Genomic DNA, 15,651 nt, shown 5'->3' on the forward strand with positions numbered 1-15,651 from the left:
CCCCCAAAAAACCAAGCCCCTGTTTTTTAACTACACTCCCAAAAAAGGAAAATCCCTTTTTTTAGAAAATTGGTAAAAATAAACCAGTTTAAAATATTTTGGACTGGTTCAAAAATTCTGTACTGGTTCAAAAATTTTGAACTGGTTCAACAAAATTAAACCAGGAGTCAAAATTAAACTACAAAATTTACATACTCTCATCTAAACACAGCTATTGACCACACGGTTCCCATCAGGTGAAAAAAGACTGCCTATTCCTTTTGTTTCCTAGGAGTTTTGACATAACAATTTTTCACTGAAACACGCGACAGAGGACTGCGACTAGTTGCACATGTGCCTTGTGATTGAAGTGATGCCAGATTTCCAATGAAAAGCTAGTCCAAGGAACCATCTATGCAACCTTTTTGTAGGGCTCCTGACTAAAAAGATTCCTTAGCAACCATTGTCTTTCTGCAGTTAAGAGCCACTTCCCCCCCCCCCCCCCCTTCCGTAACGATTGTAGGTAATCCTCTCTCTCTGCTGTTTATACTAGGAGACTCAGAGAGGAAAAACAAGAGCACACTATCAGTGGGAGTCTGTGCTGAGGTACGAGGGTAATCCTATCCAATTTTGAAACAATTCAACTTGACTTGTTTTTGTGATGACAGACTATCAGTATTACTTTCTATCAACCTTTATTTCAATCAATGCAAGCCCTTCTACATTTCTGGGAGGACATACTAACGCACTTTCCGGTTTTAAGCCTCTATCCAATGAATGTGATTATGGGGAGGGAAAGATCTCGTTTGTGCGTTATACGTATTACTTCCCACTTTTCGGAGTTATGACGCACTTGTCATTTAGATGCCCAGGATACATCAGATTCTTCATCAGATCTACATCAGATTTTTGGGCTTCAGGGAGGACAAAGGGACAGGGATGCTTCTCGGAAATTTTGAATTAAACCCCTAAAGGAGACCAATCTGGGTTAGGCCCAAGTTTTTTGTTACCCCTAAGAGAGACAAAATTTAAAACATATTAGCGGAGCTCAGTGCGCGGAGCACCACCGTTAAGAAAATGTGGTAACCCATCGATGCAAGAAATTTTGGTATGATAGTCATGACGACATCGATTCAAGTCAAGCATGGGAGGGATATAAACTTAAGGCTGAGTGTTTAATTTTAATTTGTCTAGAGCTGCTTTTTTCTCTGTATTGCAATTTTTGGCATAACTTTAGAAGCTCTGATAAGGTTGCATGATACCTGCAGGACCTATGACTAGAACAGATTAACAAAAGGAGAGAGAAAGAGAAAGAGAAAGAGAACGAGAAAAAAAAAAAGCAACAGAATACCAGTAATAGCTCAAACTTGGTGGAAGATGTTACTCCACAAAGTATTTCCTTGGGCACTAAACCGTTTGTTATTTTTACGGATGCATATTTTTTAAAAAGTGGTTTAATTGTTTTTTCCTTTGTTCAGAAATGAACCTCGAATTCTTATGGTCAACGTACTGGAATGAAATAACAATTATCTGTACTCTTTTGGACGTAATGAAATAGTTGATTTGTTTGTTTTGCTCTAAAATGCGAGCGAATAAGTGCTTTTTTAATCCGTTTGCCCAACTGTTTTTCGATCTGCCTCGACAATGACAAGAAAATTGTGCGCTTATGTTATGAACATGTAATCGCAATGAGCTCTCGTAAAATTAGGGAGAAATATCCCTAGCTCGTGTTTTCAGAAGTTTGTTTAAAGCACCTAAAGGTAATTTGTTGGAGCAGATCTTGTTTGAAGTTTCATTGTCCCTTCTTGCTTGCATTGCCGTATTTTGCCGATTCTTGTTCCAGGCCAAACTGGCGTGTTTCAATGAAATACATCAAAATGTGAATGATCTCATTTTCAGAGATAACGTGGAATAAAGAACATCAGTAAAACTCCTTTTGGACCTTGAACTGACAAAGTTTCCTGACGGCTTCTAATGTTAGCGTGATTCTTATTTGCTAGCTGGCTATTGACAGTTGACTCCGAAATGGCTTTTTTCCATTTCCATTTACTCGCTGAGGGTGTGCTTGTTTTCTTTTAAAACTCATGGGATTCAAGAAAATTTCATTGCCAAACTGGAGAATTCCAAAGGAAATTTCACTCGAAAAACCGATATTGCACTCATCGCTTCATTGTTCATACAATGTCGGTTCTTCGCAATTTAGGCAATGAATTTTTCTTTAGAAGACAGCTACGAAAGTGATTTAATTAATTAAGCAGTAACTGTAACAAAAAAAGGCAGACAATTCAAAAACCTTTTATTTTCACTAACCCTACATGCAGTAAGAATAAAATACCAGGGAGCTCCGCCTTTAGGCTTGGCTAAATCTATATATTACATATATTTTTATATTTCTTCGTGTGCAATCCTAAACGAGGCCTTCACTGCTATAAATGATGGCGTTTTGCCAAGAACACACTAAATGAGACCAAAATCCGAACTTTACCCCCCTAACTGAGATCCCTGTCCCTTTCATATGCGGGTCCGCCCCCCCCCCCCCCCCCCCTTGAACTTGTGTTCAACTCATAGTTCATTGCTTCTTTAAGCGATTGTAATTTTTAGCCGTAGAATGCTCAAATATTATTAATTTAGTATGAAAATGATGAGGAAGGGGGTGATATTCAGATCACAGTGACAACTACTAGATCTGGGAGGAGGGCTACTTGCTATTTTCTTTGAATAGTTCATTGAGTTTTATTTAAGTTGTATTAAAACTGTTTCTGTGGTTGAGGACGGGTCATCTTATTTCATGTGCAGACTCAAAGGGGGGCCACATTATGTTATGCAGTGGCAAGGACAGGCCCACGGGAAATTATGTATAGGAAAATTAATATGCACCAGCCCACCCCACCCCCACCCCCTCTAATAAATGACCGGTCCCTTAGATTTTCAGTTTTGTGATCATAGTTGTATTATTGACAGATTCAGTTTGGTTACCCTTGGTTATTTTTAGAGTCCAAGCGGTAACCGATGTGTTGGTTTACCTTTCTCCAATTTGAGAGCTCCTCAAGAATAGTGTGCGACAACGCCCTCCCTGTTTTGTTACAGCAGTTGTTCGTCAACGTTATTTTAGGTTTTTTGTACAATGTATTTAACGAAACCTACAGATTTCTCTAGTTGCATGATATTAATGCCCTTTTTCTTGTCAGGTGCTGGCATTGGTACTCCGACGAGCATTGCCAGATTGTACCTTACAATCTCAAGTTACTCAAGGTAAGCGCTTCGGAGCCAGAGCTTATCCCCGGTTTCCGTAGCATGAAGCGACTAGGAGTAGCTCTATTCCCCCCTGGATGGGATGCTAGTCCATCACAGGGTTACTTAAATTGTTGAGTTTGTTAATCGTGTATTTTAATTTTCCATGTTTGCCTAGTCGCGCGCATTTGGTAGAGTTTTACACAAACTTAGCAGGAATGTAACTACGATTGGATTGCAGGCTATTTATTGGTGGACTCTTGATTTTCTCGTCTTTGTATTGCAGCATCTTTTATTAATAATTAGTTTATTCACAGCATTGCAATTCAGTTTACGTTCAACTATCATCAACTAAATCATCGTCAATCACAGCTGGTTTCTGTGATACCTGCCTTTAATCGATCAGTAAAATCAATTCCTGCACGTTAAGTTCTCGCCACAACAGTTGTTTGGCATGTGACAATTTGACCCTTCAACAGTCGCCCTTGAGCCCGCTGCTTCAGTATCTCTCACTCGTTCCCTGTACTCACTCAGGAGAGGTACTATCAGTATGACAAGATATCGTATGGATCCCAAGTGGCTATGTAATCTTCTTTTTATTACATACATATTGATGAAATGACCAGATTAAAAACAACTTGTTTTATTCATTTTCGAAATAGTGAAAAAGTTGTCACCAAAGGCTAAAACGCGTATGTTGTGTAACATGAAGCAAGATGTGAATGTTATGAAAAACAACTCATGATCATGCCAAATTGTGCAAAAAAATGTTTATGTAGTAGAGAGGAACTGTATTACAGCACAATAGTATCTTACAATGAAGGGGAACCTCGCGTTTTATTGGATAATCATGTTAGTTACCATGACGACACCCATATCCTCACATGTGAAAAGTAAAAATGATATGTTGACTGCATGCGATAAGAAGGATAATCCTAGTATTTCATCAGAATAAAGCTTTTTTGAGTATCCTTTCTTCACCCAGCCATAGATGCATGTATGAAGAGCTTAAGGAAGGCATATTTGAGCCCTACAGGGGGCCTGTATGTGGACGTTTGAGCAGCTTCACCTATATTTTAAAGGATGTGGTCGGAATAGGTATAAAGACACTTTAGAAAGCTAAATCCAGTGAGAAAATTCCTCACTTTTCATTGCTGTCCTTGGCTCGAAGTCTTCCTATCATTCCCCAATTGGGTACAAGCACTGAGACACACAACACCAACTTCACAACCTCTGTGAAGATAAAGAGTTAAATACCCAGGGTAGGCCTTTGGCGGAAGGGGTGTTGAACCCCAGGTTTAGCTGGCTAATAGATTCTGAGAGTACTAGTCCTTCAGTCTTGTATTACAAGCCTGCAGCCTTAAAGTTAGTTTCTATAAATATGAACAATCTGTCCTTTGCCATTGTTTTGAAAATGTTCTTCCTGTGGCACTAATACGTGTAGTTGGATCTGAAGTCCCAATTGCTCTACTTTTCAAATCAGTGTGACTCAATTGCATTTGGCCCAGATCAAAATCCAGCCCAATGGCTCAGTTATGGCCCACTTCAAAACCTTGTGTACTGTCACTCCCTGGAAACTATCACGAAATCTGCTTAATGTCGCCCATTCCAATTACCTGCATGTTTCTTTCACACCTTTGACTCTACCCTGCCTTCCCTCCCTGTAGTGTACGTTTTGAGTGGAAGTAAGCATGACAGCTGATTTTCCAGTCAGTCCCTTTGTGTGAAGAGTGCATGCACTGTACCTTGCTGCCACTGGTACGTCTGAGCACTGGGCTGGTTCTTACCTCTCCTCCCACCTCACGTCACCTCAAATAAAAAGAAAAAGAATTTTAAAATTGCCGTCCCAGCTTGAACTATAGGTGAACAGGGGAATCTGATAAATGGTTGAGATGCTGGTTAATCTTGGTTTAATTTTTTTACATGTACATCATCTGAACAAAACACTGACCTTGTCTCAATGAAATTCTCTTTCCTTATACAGTGGTGATAGAAGATGTCTAAAAAGCAAGGTCAGAAGTCAGTAAAGGATGTTCTGTGGGACAATCTTTTGCACATATACCGGGGGAAGAAAAAGAAACGTGAACGTTCTGGTAATTTTTTTTTTTCTATTTACTGGTTCATTATGGGCAAGATGCCAATCATGGTGGCTGTTATGATTCAGTCCAACCATTGCATTGGGCAAGATATCTTGATAACAATCATAGTTTTACAAAATAACATGACTTTGGTTTTAAAAAATGAACAAGCGCACTTTGCAAGTGTGAGATGTAACCTTTCTACCTAAGAGAAAATAATTTCGCAATTCATTGTCAAGGAGCAATTTACATGTTTTGGATTAGGATTGTTTCAGCCTGACAGGAGATTATGTTGTTTGTTTTCCAATAGATCCTGACCAGGCAGAAGCGGGAACAAGCACACACAGTGATCAGGAACAAGGTACAGCTGTATTATTGATACTTGTAATCACTGTAAGGAGTTGTCTGCAATTCAAATGTTGCATGGGAGTCTCTTTCAAGCACAGAACTGAGTAACATTTTCTAGCTTACCAAAATTTAAAGACTGTACAGTGGTTGTAGGAATCTGTCCAAATTTTCGGTATCCGCATATAAAATCAGCAGTTGGTAATTTGCTGAACATGTGAGGTATATCCGAATTTGATAGCCATGAAGGATGGCTCCATAGGACATCTGCACTGAAACAGAACCATCCATGAGTCGAGAAGACGCAAATGGCTAAGTTGTGTTTCGACAATGTACGAGACATCGATGCTAAACAAGTAGCCACATGTACATGCGCAGTAACAGCTTGAACTATACTCTTAACCCTAACTGTTCCTGATTCTTAAATGTTCAATTCTCTTTCACCATCCACATTCTCCCTTATTACGCATACTTCCTTGCACATCTTCAATTTAACTTTGTTTCAAAGAGGCATTGTTATGCAAATGAAATTCTGAAGAGAATTCTAGACCCCACAGATCTTCTGGGTCTGGGTCCTCTGTTCAACGTCATCTCTGTCATCGCAATGATGGCTTCCAAGCATTATTGAAGAGTTGAGAATGTCTGAAACCGGAGTTGATCAAGGGTTTCAAGTCCTTGTGTGCATCGTCGACATCAATTTCGGAGCTCCTCTTGGCCGACCATCTGTCTAAGAATCTGGACGACATGTCCAAAGCTAACAAAATAGCTATAACGATTACAGGACACAGAACAGAGTGGCGAAAAGCACAAATGCAGATGCGTTGACTACACGCCAAAGGATAATTTTTAATACAGAAGATACCTGAGCTCAGCTGCTTGGGGCAACTAGGGGTGGTACAGTCCACGGTGCTACTTGTCAAACGAGCGAATTCCAAACCAAAACACAAGATTCTCACAAAGACAAGTGGTCGTTGTAAGCGCCAATGACAAAAGTACTAATAATATACTAGCTGGCAATTTAGCCTTCAAAGTTGATGAATGGTCCAAGATTACATCTGATCCCGGGATTTTACTGACCATATAGAGTTATCGTCTCGGATAAGAGACAATCCCGAGGTAATAAATGCTCCAACGCAACGCATTCTTCCCTCGGATCAGTGTGTTTTAATCCAATCTGAGGTCGGACTGTTAACAATTTGGCTCGAGAGATAAAGCACTGCTGTATTTCAAGGACATCCTACTCTCTGCAGTGCACATACCAGGCCTGAATAATAGTAGAGTGGACTTGAGTTTGCGTCAAGGGGTGCAGAGATGGCGCAGTGGTGAGAGCACTCGCCTTCCACCAATGTGGCCCAGGTTCGATTCCCGGACTCGGCGTCATATGTGGGTTGAGTTTGTTGGTTCTCTACTCTGCACCGAGAGGTTTTCTCCGGGTACTCCGGTTTCCCCTCTCCTCAAAAACCAACATTTGACTTGATTTACTTTCATTGTTAATTTCAGTTTACAGTGTCCCCAATTAGCGCTCCAGCGCTAGAACGACTAGACACTTAAATAAAGTTCCTTTCCTTTCCTTTCCTTTTTTTTTTCACTTCAACGACAGAATTGAGTTGAGTCCATCCTGCCGTTTTTGCGCGGCTTACTCACTTACTTACTGGGTATTCCTGATTCCCAGAGGCCCAGTGCATGCAAGGAGGGACAACATTCCATGTTCACTGATGATCACGCCTTTGTGGCCTTCCCAGTCATGGTACCCGACAATGTTAGGAATTTGAATCACCTGCCTGATCCTGCTTCCCGGAAGGCTGAACCAACTAATCCAGCGTCACAAAAAATCGATTACTTCCACTACGATATCAACTCCAGTTAGACTCCTGGACTGTATCAGGGAACAGTTGAACGGTCAAGAAATCTCACCTTGGTCTACGGAAGTTATCAGCCAATCCTGGTCTACAGGCACAGAGAAACAGTGCAATCCAGCTACAATACTAGACATATTTAGCTGGAACACTCAGCGAATGGTCAGAATCATCGTGTTACAAGATCGTAGCTAATATCACATCCCCCTTCCCCCATTCAGGAAGGGGGAAACGGCGATGGGTGTTCCAACAAATGTGACGAGTATTTTAGCCTACCAAAAATATTAAGATGCTGGTTAACTTTGACAAGGAGTTGAGATTTCGGTTGATTCTACAGGGGCATAAACGCAACGTAAGAACCGTGCGTGTCTGGTCTTGTCGAGACAGAGGTGAGAGATGATTTCATGCAGAGTGGAACGCCTAAATCGCTCTGTTGTAAACATGGTGGTTCACAGCACCAGTGAAGTCGTCTCTCTGGCCTTTCTGTGGACGAATTCCAGGACCTACCGATACAATTTAAGCAAGTTTTAAAAGCTAAAAACATCAATCGATGCTGTATTTTGCCTGTAGGACTGGGTGGCTCCACACTCATAAGAAAATCTATGAAATGAGAATCGGGGGTCTTCCCTTGTCATGGAACGGCCGAATTACCCAGAATTCCTTTTGGGCATGAAGGAGGCAAGCGGAGACTGGTCTTTATCAAATGAGGAAAAAGTAGCGAGAAGAAGATTTCTAGGCGGATACTAACGTGTAGCCAAGGTGCGTGCTTGCGGCCTGGTCTTTAGTAATTTCTTGTCAAAGAAACGGTATAATGTAAATAAGAGAGTAACGAGATTTATATTTGCGATTACCTGTCCTCTTACGTACCACTTAAAGTGGTACTACGACCAAAAAAATATTTCTCTTTTTTCTTTGGATTTCAAAACTATGTTGACTAAACACTAAATGATCCAAGTTTTAAGTTCTGATTTTAAAAAAACACCTGTTTATTTTAACTGGAATTTTCTTATTTATCGGTCCGCCATTACAAACTTTAAAATCTTGAGAGAGCTGGGTCGAGGAGAAAATGATGTCAAAGACTCACCAGTTTAAGAATGCAATGCGTGTGAAGGCGGCCGAATTAATGTGCAGCCCGGGAGACTTTTAAACCCGTGTTTTGCATATGTAATAAATTGCGTTTACACGCTGAAATTTTAAGCTAGTGAGTAAATGACGTCATTTTCTCTAGATCCAATTCTCTGAGGTCCATTCGGCCAGTTTTGAACGTGAGTAATGGCAGACCGTAAAATCCAAAACTTACACTCAAAATAAACAGCCTATGGATGAAACTCAAAGCTCAAAATTATGCCAGTTAGGTCTTAAGCAAACACGCTTTCAGTATCTGAAGAAAAAAAGGAAATGATTTTTTGATCATAGTACCACTTTAAGTCAAACTCTACATCTCTATGCAATAAGCGCATTCAAAATTGTATAAGAGTAGTTAAAGAAAGAAAAGGCTTGTCCATATGAAAAATACGTTTTCTCTCCCGTTCTCTTCTTATGCATGATCTTCGTGGAACTTACATTCTGTCCCTCAATAAACCTAGAACAACCAGTTATGGTCTTAGTTCTTTTTCGTACGTATTAACTAAGTACGTTGCGAAATGCGCTACCTGATTTTTCCCGTACCACTGAGTTTACTGGTTTTAAACTAATCCAGGGACGGATTTTGTACAGCGGCTTTTCGTTTTGATTAATATATCTTTAAATATTATTTAATATTTAGTTATGTATCTGTATATATTATGTATGTTAGCTGTAATGTGTCGAAGATGTTATTCAGAAATTCGAGATGAAATAAAGTTGTATGTATGCATGTATGTTACCTTCGGCAGGGCGCATGCGTGCACTTTGTAATCTGCGATTCCAGTGCTTACCATATGACAGATAAAATGACTTTTCTCTTGAATATATAAGCCATCGAAATCTTACGTTAAATTGTAATGACAAGGGAGGTTTGGAGCTGTGAGTAGGCGTGGGATTTGTCTCATATGGTTTAGAGGCCGACATATCCCTCCCTCAATGCCGTACCGGGAGGCGAGGTCGGTAGCAGAAAGCAGCGAAGGGCCAACTGCGTCCAAAAGCGATCGCACGGGCCGAAATCCCGGGATGACTCGTTTGGTACGACGCTCCAGCGCCACGTCTGGAGGTACTGCATATTTTTCTCGTCTGGTCTTCAAACATTCCGTCAGCGCATGCGTGCGTAAATGTTCAGCCTCTCCGATACCTACAATACTAATCTCGTACCCAGATCTTCCACGGTCATACGGAAGGAAGATCTGGTAAAGTTCGATTTCGAGCATGCTCAGTGCCAGCGAGGCCCGAAATACGGGCTTTTCTATCACTGCGCATGTTCGTACTCTCTGATGTGATTTTGGGTGATTTTGCGGAATAAACACGGATCTCGCGAGTATTCTTGAAGAGATTCTTTTGGGTAGAGGACAAGGAAACCTTAAACTTAAGCCGAAACAGAAAGAAGCGCTACAGGCGATTGTTTTTGAACGGTCGAGATTGTTTAATTGTCGGAGCAACTCAGAATCACTGAAACTAGCGCTTAGGCTAATCAATAAACGAGTGCTATTTTCTTCACACGATCTCGTGCAAAGTGTAGTTAGCCAATCTGTAAATTGAAAGCTAAAATGTTAAAGAGGGTTTAGGCCTAATCCCTGAAACTAACGCTTTGGCTTAATCAGTAAACGAGTGCTATTTTCTTCACACAATCTTGTGAAAAGTGTAGTTAGCCAAACCGTAAATTGAAAGCGAAAATGTTAAAGAGTGCTTAGACCTAATCACTGCAACGAGTGCCATTTTCTTGACACGATCTCGTGAAAAATGTAGTTAATCTAACCGTAAAATTCACAATTGATCACTACTTAATCCGCGAGTCACGCTTTAAGAATGAGAAACACTGTTTCGAATAAATTACATACTTCAACTTGAATTTATTAGTTTCTGCGTACCGCGTAGCAAGCTACGCAGAACTTTATTCGAGTGGCAGGGTACGTGGGGCTTTCGTCGGTACCATTTACACAAACGTCGCAAATCTTTAAAATGATTTTCCTCAACTGTAAAGCTTTTCTGGCGTCGGAAAAAACAAAACTTTCCTCCGCACAACGGACATTTATTCAAAACAACACATGAGCTTGCGAAAACCAAACCTTCATTAAGTGCCCCGCAATATAAGCCAATCGAAGCGTAGATTGCATTGCCGCAACCTTTTTTTAGAAGCCAATGAAAAATGGTGTTCTGTCGAACTTTACCAGATCTCACATTTCCAGTGACAGAGTGAGATCATATTTAGTTGGAACACTTAGCGAATGGTCAGAATCATCGTGTTACAAGATCGTAGCTTATACCACATCCCCCTTTCCCCAATTCAATGTTGTGTGAGAAATTTTCGGGCGACTACTAGTAGTTGTGGAAATCAACATTGGAGGAAGGGGGAAACGGGGATGGGTGTTCCAACAAATGTGACGAGTATCGTAGGTGTGCATTGTGTAGCTGTTGCAGTCTGAAATCACCGGATATTTTTTAATCCCCTGTAGAGGATTACCTGAATTTTCCCTACTGGGTATACGTTGACAGCAAAACCTACGGCACACTTGACACCTCCTGGTCAGCATTGTCTGCCTCTATTGAATTAGTCACTGGTCGCACGATTGGAACGCATCACTTGCTGTCAGGTTTAATGAAGGGAGTCTTCATGGGAAGGCCTCCTCAATCTAAATACTGCACGACCTGGAATGTTGGCGTTGGGGTCACGGTTTACCTGAAATCCATCTCGCTTTATTCATCACATAAACTGAAGGAATTGACACTGAAGGTAGCCACCTTATTGGCCCTTGCCACTGCCCGCTATTGGCATACCAACAGTGGTGTTCAACAACTTTGCATCCTGAGGAGAGAAAGGCCTAGACCATTGTTCTAAAATATGAGGTCAAATGGTCCCATTTATAACTATTCTAACTCAGATGCGACTTGCAACTTCATGGCTCTTTCTATCTAGCTCAGTGGCTACGTCCATGGACAACCTGGGTCTAATTGTACCGACGCCCAGAAGATTCCAGTAATGTCTGCAATTTATCATCATGTCCAGAGACCGACAGCCCGTGGGATTGATTTGTTAAAAAAAAAAAATCTTCAGTTTGCCTGAATGGGTTTTAAACGTCCAATATTTGTAACAGAATCTCCATAGTGGTCGGATCTTTACTAGAAAATCAAATGAATGAACTCAGTAAAACCATAACAGAAATTAAAGTGTCGCTTGCACAAAAGTGACTGGGATGAAGTGATTACATTATGGAGCCATCATTGCACCACGCCGGCCGGCCGACCGTTTTACTAGTAAATTACAAAGAAACCATGTTTTTTCGCAATCACTATACCAGTAATTACTTGGCCAGAACTCGTTTTTGGCGGTCCAGTAATATAGGAAATCAAAGTTGGTCATAAGCTTGCGCCGAATTGTGTTGCAACAAAAGACCAAAGTCGAGGTTCAGGGGAATAATTTGCATTTTGTTTTGTTCAAAACAAAGGAAAGTGCAAATTATTCTCCTGAACCTCGACTGTGTTCTTTTGTTGCTGCACAATTCGAAACTAGCCTATTCCGCTGTGTTTTTTCTTAGTGACTGTACTGGTGATGTGAATTTTCTGTGTTTTTGTGAACTGAATAAAGTTAATCTGCTGTGAAGTGTTCCGTACTTACCATTGGCCAAAATCATCGCGTGTTTGGAAAAAATCCAAAAAAACTAACCACCACCGGCTGACCTTCTTGTTTTCAAAAGAGAGGCATAAAACCCTAAATACGAGCGGAGATATGGCTTGAGCCATTCACGGGTTGGAAAATATCAAATAACGCATCGTCGTTATATCTCCGCGAAACAACTGTATTTCTTCAGTATACACTCAGCGATTGCCTTCTCAGGGCTCCTTCTTGTGAAGTAGCAATGTTAAGAAACAACTAAAATACTCTATGTGATGGGTCCAGGTGGCCCTGCGGCTATTGAAGGCATCCAAGAGCACTTAAAGCCGTCACAACCCAAAGTTCAATGTATATATGACTTTCACATATTTCACAATCAATTATAAGTACAGTCGACCGTAATACAACTAAGGCGCAAGCATCGTTCTCAAGTATTCAATGCTGGGAGAACAACGGTGTTTTTATTCTCAAGTAATGACTTTCTCTCTTTCAGATCCTTATGGGCCAGCGTCTGACCTTACCGACGCTATTCGACAACTCTACAAAGATCGTGAAGGATGGCTTTCACCATTTCCGTGGTGCGAAGAGCTTGAATTCCATCTTGACAACATTTTTACCAGGCTTAAAATGGTCAGCAGGAAAAAAGAAAAAGGAGGGGAAAAGACTGACTCCGTTGTCAACATGTTGGAAATCTTCAAACCACACCAGGAACATTCACAACCCAAAAGAGTTTTGATTGAAGGACAGCCAGGCATGGGAAAGACAACCTATTGTAACAAGGTTGCTTACGACTGGGCCGAGAACTGTAAAGCTGAAGATTCGTTTCCTGATTTCCAAGTGGTGCTGTTGTTGAAATGTAAAGACATTACCTCTGACTTATGGGAGGCTATTGATGACCAGCTTTTACCGAAAGACATCAAGAAAGAAGAAAGAGAAAAGTTCTTTACCTTCGTTCGGGACCATCAGTCAAAGGTTTTGCTGGTACTTGATGGATTGGATGAGTTGCCAAGGGATTATTTACCCTTCTATAAAGAAATCATTGAAGGGAGAATGCTTCGAAACTGTTACTTAGTGGTTACAGCTCGCTACGAAGCTGGGATACAAGTACGGAAATGCTGTCACACCCTGCTAGAGATCGAAGGATTTACCAAAGACGCTGCTGAAGATTTTATCCGAAGATATTTCAAAACCGCTGAGCATCTGGCGAAAAAGCTCTTGGACAAGCTGAGCACAGACGCAAGCCTTAGCGGACTAACTGCAAATCCATTAAATACAGCCCTTCTTTGTCTCCTTTGCGAAGACTTCAAAGAAGACTTGCCGGAAGGTAGAACTCTGCTTTACCACGAAATAGTGCAGTGTGTCCTGAGAAGGTATAGGAGAAAGAAAGAATTACCAGAAACGGACGAAGACCTAACACAATTATACCACGCTGAATTAAAGGATCTTGGTTCTATAGCGTTGAATGGCTTGCTCAAAGACATGATGTATTTCGACGACAGAGCATTCCGAAATGGTACCAACAATTCAATACCTGAAATGGGATTTCTGTCGGCACAGCCCTCACGCAGCAAACGAAGGCAGGGCTGGTGCTATGAGTTTCTCCACAAGAGCTTTCAGGAGTTCTTTGCCGCATTTTATCTCAGTTGCCAGCTTGTCGATGAGGAAATTAGTCCTGATGGCTTAGTTGCTGACACAAGATATTTAAAGGAGTTTCAACAAGTGCTCATGTTTACCTGTGGTATCTTGGCTCAACAGTGTGAGGCAAAAGCCATGGCACTTATGGCAAGTATAGCAAGTGAAATCAACCAATCAAATGAGGAGGGAAGTGATGACTACCTATGGACTGCATTGAATTGTATTAAGGAAAGTGAAAATGAACTGGGTACCTTTGGAAAAGAATTGGCACGTTCTCTTGGTTCGCTTCTTGAAATTCAGCGTATTTCGTTTGGACAGCAGATGGGTGACAGTGGCGTTGCTATGCTGGCTCACGCGATGGCAACAAACTCAACGGTGACAAAGTTGGATTTGGCTGGCAATAGAATTCGTGTCTCAGGTGCTGCTTCACTGGCTAAAGCAGTGGAAATCAATTCAACGCTGACAACCTTGGATTTGTCTATGAATGAAATCGGTGACTCAGGTGCTGCTGCACTGGCTAAAGCACTGGAAATCAATTCAACGCTGACAACCTTGGATTTGTTTGGGAATGAAATCGGTGACTCAGGTGCTGCTGCACTGGCTAAAGCAGTGGAAATCAATTCAACGCTGACAGAGTTGGATTTGTGTAACAATGAAATCGGTGAGACAGGTGCTGCTGCACTGGCTAAAGCAGTGGAAATCAATTCAACGCTGACAAAGTTAAATTTGTCTCACAATCGAATCGGTGACTCAGGTGCTGCTGCACTGGCAAAAACAGTGGAAATCAATTCAACGCTGACAAAATTGGATCTGCGTTCCAATACAATCTGTGACTCGGGTGCTGCTGCACTGGCTAAAGCAGTGGAAATCAATTCAACACTGACAGAGTTGGATTTGTGGTCCAATGGAATCGGTGACTCAGGTGCTGCTGCACTGGCTAAAGCAGTGGAAATCAATTCAACGCTGACAAAGTTAAATTTGTCTGACAATGAAATCGGTCACTCAGGTGCTGCTGCACTGGCTAATGCAGTGGAAATCAGTTCAACGCTGAAAACTGTGGATTGGTCTGACTATTAATTCAGTGAGTCAGGTGCTGCTGCACTGGCTAAAGAAAAAGAACTGACAGAGCCCTTTGGCCTGGTAGAACGTATTTTATACTAATCGTATTGGCCAGTGTCAAAACATTTTGAAATAAATCCTCCCTTGGAGTTAATCGGTGGACCAAAAATCAGACCCCGAAAGAATTGTTGCAATGTTTTAGAATTACTAGCATCTTTGAACGATATATTAATGTACACAATTTAAATCTTGGGGGGTTAAGATTCTTTTTGTATTGTATTCGCATTGTGATATAGCATTCACATATAAATGATATCAAAATACCTAGAACAAAACGTTTTGTTCTCAAAGGGTTTGAATTTTCAATGAACATCCTTTTAACAATTGTACAGCAAACGGTTTTAATTGAAATTGAATATACCTCATTACATGAAGTACATGTATACTTTGTAACATTCGGTTTTGTATGCATTCAATTAAGTTCAAACGAAAGTCTCAAGTGAATGGAAACCAAAGTGAGCTGTATTATATATATACAACACTGAAACCAAATGGGAAATTATCTGGTAAAAGTATGGGTTCAACAAAGTCAGGTAAAAAAAATTGTTGGAAATGTGACAGTCAAGAATTATTTAAAAGAAAGCTATTCGACTATTTTGTGCATCATTATGCAAGGAACAGGTTCTTTGTCTTAAACAGGGTATCAAAAATCGGAATTCGGTCTTAA

At 40.9% G+C, this 15,651-nt stretch overlaps 1 protein-coding gene across 2 annotated transcripts in view; it reads left to right on the forward strand.

Annotated features, from left to right (window-relative positions):
* LOC138060628 (protein NLRC3-like) overlaps positions 1-15,358 on the forward strand; it is a 23,230-nt gene extending 7,872 nt beyond the window's left edge. The window contains exons 3-7 of one of the 2 annotated variants that reach the window (XM_068906466.1): positions 533-585; positions 3,168-3,231; positions 5,195-5,303; positions 5,599-5,649; positions 12,724-15,358. In XM_068906466.1, coding sequence (XP_068762567.1) covers positions 5,207-5,303; positions 5,599-5,649; positions 12,724-14,942 — 2,367 coding nt within the window. In that variant the 5' untranslated portion in view covers positions 533-585; positions 3,168-3,231; positions 5,195-5,206 and the 3' untranslated portion in view covers positions 14,943-15,358. The remainder of the gene's footprint in view (positions 1-532; positions 586-3,167; positions 3,232-5,194; positions 5,304-5,598; positions 5,650-12,723) is intronic. The other variant, XM_068906467.1, reaches the window with a different exon arrangement.
* Positions 15,359-15,651: the final 293 nt, after the last annotated feature.

This window comes from Montipora capricornis, chromosome 8 (assembly GCF_036669925.1).
Source record: "Montipora capricornis isolate CH-2021 chromosome 8, ASM3666992v2, whole genome shotgun sequence".
In the NCBI taxonomy this organism is placed as follows: Eukaryota; Metazoa; Cnidaria; class Anthozoa; order Scleractinia; family Acroporidae; genus Montipora; species Montipora capricornis.